The sequence below is a fragment of the Halichoerus grypus genome, chromosome 2, assembly GCF_964656455.1.
Source record: "Halichoerus grypus chromosome 2, mHalGry1.hap1.1, whole genome shotgun sequence".
Taxonomy (NCBI): Eukaryota; Metazoa; Chordata; class Mammalia; order Carnivora; family Phocidae; genus Halichoerus; species Halichoerus grypus.
In genome coordinates this window covers 171380805-171390339 of record NC_135713.1, presented here as the reverse complement: position 1 = coordinate 171390339, position 9535 = coordinate 171380805, and the positions used below count along the sequence as shown (strand labels likewise).

The 9535-nt window shown below is 44.8% G+C and overlaps 1 protein-coding gene across 1 annotated transcript; it reads right to left on the bottom strand.

The window, feature by feature from the left end:
* Positions 1-6522: 6522 nt before the first annotated feature.
* On the bottom strand, positions 6523-8470 carry LOC118532244 (C-C motif chemokine 8). The gene is made up of 3 exons (XM_036086660.2): positions 8314-8470; positions 7415-7532; positions 6523-7008 (listed from the first exon to the last, which is right to left on the bottom strand). Exons 1-3 carry the CDS (start codon positions 8387-8389, stop codon positions 6903-6905), a joined length of 300 nt encoding a protein of 99 aa, XP_035942553.1. The 5' UTR covers positions 8390-8470; the 3' UTR covers positions 6523-6902.
* Positions 8471-9535: the final 1065 nt, after the last annotated feature.

Below are 9535 nucleotides of genomic sequence, written 5' to 3'. Positions count from 1 at the left end.
TCTTTCCAACTTTCCTCTTGTGATTGAGTTCTAGTTTCAAAGCATTGTGGTCTGAAAATAGGCAGGGAATGATCCCAATCTTTGGTACTGGTTGAGATGATTTATGACCTAGGATGTGATCGATTCTGGATAATGTTCCATGGGCACTAGAGAAGAATGTGTATTCTGTTGCTTTGGGATGGAATGTTCTGAATATGTCTGTGAAGTCCATTTGGTCCAGTGTGTCATTTAAAGTCTTTATTTCCTTGTTGATCTTTTGCTTAGACGATCTGTCCATTTCAGTGAGGGGGGTGTTAAAGTCCCCCAGTATTATTATATTGTTGTCAATGTGTTTCTTTGCTTTTGTTATTAATTGCCTTATATAATTGGCTGCTCCCATGTTAGAGGCATAGATATTTACAATTGTTAGATCTTCTTGTTGGATAGACCCTTTAAGTAGGATATAGTGTCCTTCCTCATCTCTTATTACAGTCTTTGGTTTAAAATCTAATTTGTCTGATATAAGGATTGCCACCCCAGCTTTCTTTTGGTGTCCATTAGCATGGTAAATGGTTTTCCACCCCCTCACTTTCAATCTGGGGGTGTCTTTGGGTCTAAAATGAGTCTCTTGCAGACAGCATATCGATGGGTCTTGTTTTTTAATCCAATCTGATAGCCTGTGTCTTTTGATTGGGGCATTTAGCCCATTTACATTCAGGGTAACTATTGAAAGATAGGAATTTAGTGCCATTGTATTGCCTGTAAGGTGACTGTTACTGTATATTGTCTGTGTTCCTTTCTGGTCTATGTTGCTTTTAGGCTCTCTCTTTGCTTAGAGGACCCCTTTCAAGATTTCTTGTAGGGCTGGTTTCATGTTTGCAAATTCCTTTAGTTTTTGTTTGTCCTGGAAGCTTTTTATCTCTCCTTCAATTTTCAATGACAGCCTAGCTGGATATAGTATTCTTGGCTGCATATTTTTCTCATTTAGTGCTCTGAATATATCCTGCCAGTCCTTTCTGGCCTGCCAGGTCTCTGTGGATAGGTCTGTTGCCAATCTAATGTTTCTACCATTGTAGGTTACAGATCTCTTCTCCCGAGCTGCTTTCAGGATTTTCTCTTTGTCTCTGAGACTCGTAAGTTTTACTATTAGATGTCGGGATGTTGACCTATTTTTATTGATTTTGAGAGGGGTTCTCTGTGCTTCCTGGATTTTGATGCCTGTTTCCTTCCCCAAATTAGGGAAGTTCTCTGCTATAATTTGCTCCAATATACCTTCTGCCCCTCTCTCTCTTTCTTCTTCTTCTGGGATCCCAAGTATTCTAATGTTGTTTCGTCTTATGGTATCGCTTATCTCTCGAATTCTGCCCTCGTGATCCAGTAGTTGTTTATCTCTCTTTTTCTCAGCTTCTTTATTTTCCATCATTTGGTCTTCTATATCACGATTCTCTCTTCTGCCTCATTTATCCTAGCAGTTAGCATCCCCATTTTTTATTGCACCTCATTAATAGCCTTTTTGATTTCAACTTGGTTAGATTTTAGTTCTTGTATTTCTCCAGAAAGTGTTTCTCTAATAACTTCCATGCTTTTTTCAAGCCCAGCTAGTATCTTTAAAGTGATGATTCTGAACTCTAGATCCGACATCGTACTAACGTCTGTATTGAGTAGGTCCCTGGCAGTCGGTAGTACCTCTTGTTCTTTTTGTTGAGGTGATTTTTTCCATCTTGTCATTTTGTCCAGAGAAGAATAGATGAATGAGAGAACAAAATGCTAATAGGGTAACAACGTCCCCAGAAAATATACTCTAAACAAATCAGAAAAGACCTGAAGCAGGGGGAAAAGAAAGGGAAAGAGAGAAAAAAGAAAAAGAAAAAAAGAAAAAAGAAAATGATAACGATAAAAACAAACAAAAACAGAACAAAACAAACAAACAAAAAAAAACAGAATATGATCAAATATGATCAGGCTGGTACATACATCAGTGCCACACACTAGATTTAGGGTGTATTTTGGTCTGTTAGAAGAAAGTGCCTCCCAAAATTTTAAAGAAAGAAAAACTTATATATGTACAAAAATAAGGGTTGATATGATGAAGCGATGGAATATGACTGTAAAGATGAAAATTATAAAAAATTTTATAAAAGGAATTGATACAAAGTTGTTTGAAAAAAGAAAGAAGAGGATTTAAAAAAAAAGAAAAAAAAAGGGAGAGGTTGTGATCAGGCAGGAGAGTAGGAAAAAACCATACACTAGAGCTTTAGTGTATATTTTGATCTGTTAGAAGAAACTATCTCAAAATTTTAAAGAGAGAACAACTTATATATATATGCCAAAAATACTGGTAACTACTCTGAAGGGATAGAATATGCCTCTAAAAATGAAAAATAAAAATGTTTTTTAAAAAAGGGATTGATAAGATGTTGGTTGAAAAAGGGAAAAAGAAAAATTCAAAAAAAAAAAAAGACAGTTAAAAAAAATTAACTTTGAAAGACTAAAGAATCATTGTAAAAAAGCCATGGATTCTATGTGCAGTATTCCTCTAGCGCTGTAGTTCTGCCGTTCTCATTGATCAGTAAACTTGGTCTTGGCTGGCTGTTCTCACTGATCTTCTGGGGGAGGGGCCTGTTGCCGTGGTTCCCAAAAGTCTTTGCTGGAGGCGGAATTGCCCCGCCCTTGCCCCATCTGGGCTAAGTAATCTGCTCGGGTTTGCTCTCCGGAGCTTTTGTTCCCTGCAAGCTTTCCGTACAGCTTTGGAGGCCAAGAGTGAAGATGGTGGCCTCCAATCTCCGCCCCAGAGGAGCCGAGAATTTGGGGCCCCCCTCCTCAGTGAGCCCCCAGAGAAAAGCCGTCAGTCACTCCCGTCTCCCCAGTCTCCGGCCGCACTCCGTGCTCACCCGGCCTGTGACCGCGCATTTCTATCTCTGGCACCCGACCCCGTGTGGAGTCTCTAAACCCAGCAGATCCTGGCGGTGCGCTCCCGCGCCGCTCCTCCCGGGGAAGGAAGGGCAGTCTCCCCGGATCTGCCGCTTGTTGGGTCCCTGCTGGAGGAGCAGTGGCCTGACTGTGCCGCGGATCACAGTTTATGGCAACCCCGAGCTGAGATCCCGCGCCTGGGCTCCGTCTCTGCAGCCAGCTTCCCCGCTCCGACACCTGGGAGCTCTGCCGCCCTCAGGCACCCCCGGTCTTTCTGTGACCCCGAGGGTCCTGAGACCACACTGTCCCGTGAGGGTTCCATCCCCCGCTTAGCCACCAGAGCGACATCCCTCAGCGGATCCGACTTCTAAAAGTTCTGATTTTGTGCTCCACGGCTCTATCACTTGCCAGAAGCGGCCGACGGAGGCCCCTCCCCCACCGTCTATCCTCCCAAATATTGCCTTGGATTCACTTCTCCGCACGTCCTACCTTCCAGAAAGTCGTCACTTTTCTGTTCAGAGAGTTGTTGCTATTCTTTTCTTCGATCTCCTGTTGAGTTCGTAGGTGTTCACAATGGTTTGATCCCTATCCAGCTGAATTCCTGAGACCAGACGAAATCCAGGTCTCCTACTCCTCCTCCATCTTGCTCCACCCCCTACCTGTAAATTCTTGAGTTTGAACTAATACCTCCAATTTCAGGTCAACACAACATGTGTTTGGGGTTTTTTTTTTTTTAGCCTTCTGACATTCCTATATTTTGTCTATGGAAACTTCTCCAATAGTAAGTGACTTGACTTACATTATCTTCAATACATTTACTTATTTGCTAAATCCTTATGTCAACATTCTCCTAGTTATGTGGCTAACTTAGTCCCAATCTTGTTGGCCCTGACTTGGGGGCCACCCTCTTGGACCCAGTCCTACAAAATATGCTAGATGAGTCCATGGTCTTGCCCCAGCCCTGGTCCCAAAGAACACACTGGGCAAGCCCTGAATCTGGTCCTAGCCCCAGCCCTGGTGAACACACCAACCAAATGCCCAGCTCATGTCCTGGCCCTGACCCAGTAAACTTGTCTGTTGAGATCCAAGCATTGACCAAAGGGAAGGAGAACAACTATATGAAACCATTACCAAATATTGACTATATGAAACCATGACTCAATAAAGCAGAGCCTGAGAGAAGGACCTGTGTGCAGATAGTTCATTTGGAAATGATCCCAGGGGATCAGGACTGAGTAGGCAGCAGAGATGAAGAAGGAGGAGAAACCAACACAAGTATGCATAATTCAGGTCAGTTTAGTGGGCAATGGGGACTGATTCTCCTGAGATTACCTGAGAAGCCTATGGAATGGCTTCCAGAATCAACCTCTGGAAAGAAGGGTGGCAGAAGTGTTTGAACATCTGCCTCCATCCTATGTTGGTGGAAGGTTGTCACCCAGAGTGTTCCCTCCCCCACACACTTCTGAGCCTTGGGCAACTGTGTAGACTGAGCAAACTCTTGACCTAAGAAGGAACCTAAAGAGGAGCTTGTGGGAGGAAAGCAAGAAGTGAAGAGGACACTGGCAGCAGATGTTGAGGGAGTGACCTGAATCATAGCCTGCAGCAAGCTGTGAGCCGAGGGTGAAATCAGAGGTGTGCCCAAGAGGATGCATGCCATCTTCAAGTGACTTTCCCAGTCTTTATCCCTAGTTGACAAGGAAATAAATGAGTTCACAGATATGAACCACTCAATATAAGGAGGCGGATTTTCAAAGCACTGATATTCGAGTTAGGCTGTGTAAAACATTAATAACATAAATGAGATGACACATCACTTAAGATAATTATGTCTAATGTCATGCACAAAGTTCGTTGTGAGTTAAATATAGTGACACAATCCCGGAGTGCAGCTAGCTGGGCAAAGCTCGGGGAAAACAAATGGGTTGTATCTTGCTTGTGGCCTGGGTGTCAGTTTAGGCTGAGTCTTCATGCCTTTGGAATTGGGGATTCATGGTGCAGCTCTTTCATGAAACCCTGGCCCCAGACCTCGTTAGCCAGCTTGTCCCTGAGGCTGTGGAAGAGAGTTTGGAACTGGATGGAGACTTTGTGGCCTGAAGTGCTCCTCTTACCCAGCTGATGCCCAGCTGCCTTATTGCTCCTGGGACTTGGGCATGCTACCTTGAACTTTAGTGGAAAGCTTGTCTTCAGACAGGGGATATATCGGACTTGCAGGTGTTTGCCAATAGGCTGGGCTCCTGGTTGGCTCGATGATTGTAATCTAGGTGCTTTACTTCCCCATTCTACCCTAGCCAACAGGCACGGCCAAGTTTCCAAGAGACGTGGCTCCTAGAACTGGAGAGGGCTTGTGAGGTCATCTGCCAGGTCCTCTCGCTTTCTGCCTGTGACACGGTACAACCTACACTTTCGTATGTGGCACCTTAATGCCAGATAAAGAGATTGACATTGACTTGCCCTAAGTGACATAGAATCAGGGTCAGTTCTGGGACCAGAACCTAAGTGCCGTGCTTCGAGGTGTACTGAAATTGTGGCATCTCTCCACATGATCACCAATGACAGGCCCTGCAGAGCTGGGTCATCAAGAAGATAGTCCTCTTTCCTTCCGTGAGGAGTCTGGTCTTTGTGCCTTACTATGGTGGGCCTCATATCTGAAAATGAAGCCAGCTATGCTCATACAGTAAAAGGGACTCTCGACCCTAAGAGGCTATTAAGGAAAGGAAGTCCCATGCCTTCAAGCAGATGCTTGCATATTTGGGGGATTGGAGCTGGAGATAACTTCATTCTGTGTGTCAAGGGCACCAGCCCTCTAAATAGTTGTTTTGTGAGGTTATAAGAGAAGGTCTATGTCCCGGGTCAAATGCTTTCCCTCTCCAACATTTGACATACCACTCCATCTTGCCCATTCTCCCCACATCACGCCCACCACCAGCCTGCTTCACCTCCCCTGCACCATTACAGTGGCCTGCCCTCAGGTTCTCCCTCCCACACTCCATCCAGTCCTTAGATACCAGCTTATTCTTCCTCACGTGCACCTTGCATAACACTTTCCTTCTGTCCTATTTCAAAACTTTTAGTGCATCTTATTTTTTTCCAGAGTCCAGCCAGATGGGATTCCTCCCTCTGCCCATGCTCTTGCTTCTCCTCCTGGACCAGCTCTGAAGAACCTTTTCATTTCCCATTGCATGCTATCCTTCAAGACCAGTCCTGTTGAAGATGCTTCAAGAAAAAACCTTAAAAGGGTTTCTAGGTTGTAGACATCTAGGTTCTGGGTTTGAAGATTAATGAGATGGATAACACTTGGGGTTATGGAGAAAAGTTTGAGGCAAGAGGAAGACTGGACTGAGGGAGGTGTGAGAAGAAAAAAACGGGCAGATGGTGTTAGGGGCTGGAGCCAAAGGGCTGGAATACCCTGAACCTCAGTTGCATCTAAAATACTTCTTAGAGGATGGCCCCTAGACCCCAAATTGCCAGTCATTGCTGCCATTTTCTGCCTCCCAGCTAAATGTGACCCCATGAGAAATAAGACCAAGTAGTTTATAGTTATATATATTTTTTTCTTTGAAAATTCCATAGTCATTAAATAACATTAATTTCAACCACACTACACAGCAGACATTTGACATACAGGAGCGCTGATTCATAAGAATACAGAAATGTTTCACTCTGATGATCCATGGAAGGACCTCACAATACTATAGACACATTGGAGGGAGAACAATGACATCCTGCCATGAACTTCACTGAGCTCACAGAAAAGAAAACATGCCACTGGATTCTGTGCATGTTTACAAACACTGTGAATGTTTACATTCACTAGGATTTATAGCAGATAAAGTCAAAACATTAATAACTTAAATATAATTAAATATTATTTGAGAAATGTGCCTTAAATTATTATACAAAGTGCCTCTTGTTGTACATTGTAATAAAATAAGATCACTCTGCACTTGGGGAGAGTTGGGGGAAAATAAATAAGATTTTCCTCATGCTCTGTCTCTTGGTCTAGGTGCGAAGTTTCAAGGCTTCTGGGTTTGGGACTTTTGGTCCAGGTGCTTCATGTTATCCTGGACCCACTTCTGCTTGGGGTCAGCACAGATCTCCCTGGATGCTTTGGTCTTGAAGCTGTTGTGGGGAGAGAGGGCAGTTTGATGGAACCCCTTGGGGTGTCTGTTGGCCCCTATACCTGAGGGGGCCAACCCTCTTGCTCTCTGGGTAAGGGGGCTGAATGGGGATAGGTGGGAGGGGAAAGATGGGAGGAAGGGCTCAAAAGGAAACTGCTCATGCTGTCCCAGGGGAGGCCCTCAAGCTGCTGGCTGAAGGAACTTGGATGATCTGACCAAGCTCCTAGAACGGGAATCTGGAGGGAGTATGAATATCCATCCTGCGGGCTCAGTTTCTCCATGGGGTAAAGGTCCCTTTAGATTAGATGGTATATTTATCTGACTCCTTTGGGCATGAATCCTGATCTCTTTCCCTTGTATAGAACTCAGAACTTTTGGCAGGGGGTGCTAGAGCACAGTCCACTTACATCACAGCTTCCTGGGGACACTGGCTGTTGGTGACCCTCGTGTAGCTCTCCAGCTTCTGCATGGGGACCTTCCTTTTGACCATATTGAAGCAGCAGGTAATTGGGATGGAAACTGAACCTGAAAAACATTTTGCAAAGAATGAGAGTTATAAAGCATCATAAGCATGCATTTGCAAGCACAGGTAAAGGTAGGAAAAGACAAAGCAAACACACAATTTCCAACTAGGACCGAATACTCCCAAGTCCAGTGCCTTAGTCCACATTCCACAGATAAAATGGTGACCGGGAGACCATTTCCTCTGTGGAACTATGGGGCTCTTCACTGTTGACTGGGAATGGAGAAATGACACCAATCTTGTAATGTCATTAGGAGGGTCTACTGACCCAAAACCTCTGACACCAAATAGATAAATTCTAAGACCTCGCTTTCCAGCTTTCTGTCCCCACAGGCTCTAAAGCCAACCCGTGTCACATGCTGAGAAGCCTCTGGGTCCTTTTCTTCCTTACATGGCCACTGGTACACTGGCTGTAATCCAAAATTTGAAACCCCAAGCAATAGTTTTTTTCCCCCTCTGCTCTACTGCCTGAAATGTCCTTCGCATCCACAATGAGAAACAGTCCCCACATTCCCAAACAATGTGAGGGTCGTTGAGGTAAGTGGTTGCACTCAGTGTCTCTTCCCCAAGCTGGTGTCAGGAAGGACCATGGGGACTGGCCTTAGCGACCCAGGCATCTGGTTCTGCCTCTGGTTAACTACCATGACAGCTCTTCTCATCGCCTTTGTTGGTTTCACTTTCTCCATCTCTTAATGTAGGCTATGCAGCAAGCATGGGATGACTCACGCTGGGATGATAGTAACAATAGTTTCAGTGGTAATCCTTAGGAAGAAAGGGCCTTACCTGGCTGGGAGAGCACCTGGGCACTGAAGGAGACGGCTGTGAGCAGCAAGCACAGAAGTGTTGCAGAGACCTTCATGTCGGCGGGGAACGGGGAGGTTGGGTTGTCAGAGCTGGAAGTTTCTGGGCTGGTCTCAGCCTCTCTGCTCCTCTGGTTTCTCTGGACACCCTGCCTGCCTTTTATAGAGAGCAGAGAGCATGGGCAGGTCCCTGAAATTGGACTTGGAATGTGCTGAGTAGGCACCAGATCCTGGGGGTGATTTCCAAACACTGGAAGAAGGAAGCTGAGTAGTTTCAACTGTTGGTTTAGACTATGTGGACCAGAGGTGGAAGGGAATGTGTTATGCCTAGCAAAATGTAGGAAGTGACCTCACTGGACTAATAAGGTCTATGATTTCTGTGAAATGGAAAATGATCTTTTGGAAAGGAAGAACGGAAGCTGAGGTCATAGTGGAGTGAAGACAATCAAAGGCCTGGCCCTCTCTGGGGCCTAGGAGGCCTAGGATGGGGCCTTAAATCTTTGCCTGTACTTTCTATCAGACTCACGTCTCTGGCATCCTAAACTAGTCAGGCTCTTTTAGAACCCCACACAGGTAGCCTGATGGAACCCTGGAAGAACGGTGGAATCCAGGAGAATCTTCAAGTCTTAATGCCCTGGAATCTTATGTTATGGAGAGTGAGAACTGGACAGCACATAGTGATCTTGTAGGGTGGTGGTTTCCAGATATTTTATTTAGAAGCTAAAGTTTCTTTCCAGGTGACATCATATGGAGAAGCCTGATATTTCACGCAGATTTAGGTAGAATGGGTCTGTTTGAGAAAGGCCTTCAGTTCCCTTTGTTTACACACAGTGTGGGCAGGGGAGGGGAGGGAAGCAAAGGAGCTAGGCTTGCAAACCACTGACCTCTTGTGCTCTCCTCCCCTCACAGGTCTGCCGTTACAGTATCATGCAGAAATTACAGTGCCCTGAAGCTCCCCTGTGCTACTCCCCTCAAATCTTTTTACTACGATTGCTCTTCCAGAATGTCATGTAGTTGGAATCATACAGTATGTAGCCCTTTCAAATTGGCTGCTTTCACTTAGAAATATGCATTTAATGTTCTTTGTGTCTTTTCATGGTTTGGTAGCTCATTTCTTTTTACTGCTGAATAATATTCCATTGTATGTATATATCTGTTTGTTTATCCATTCATCTATTGAGGGACATCTTGATTGTTTCCAGTTT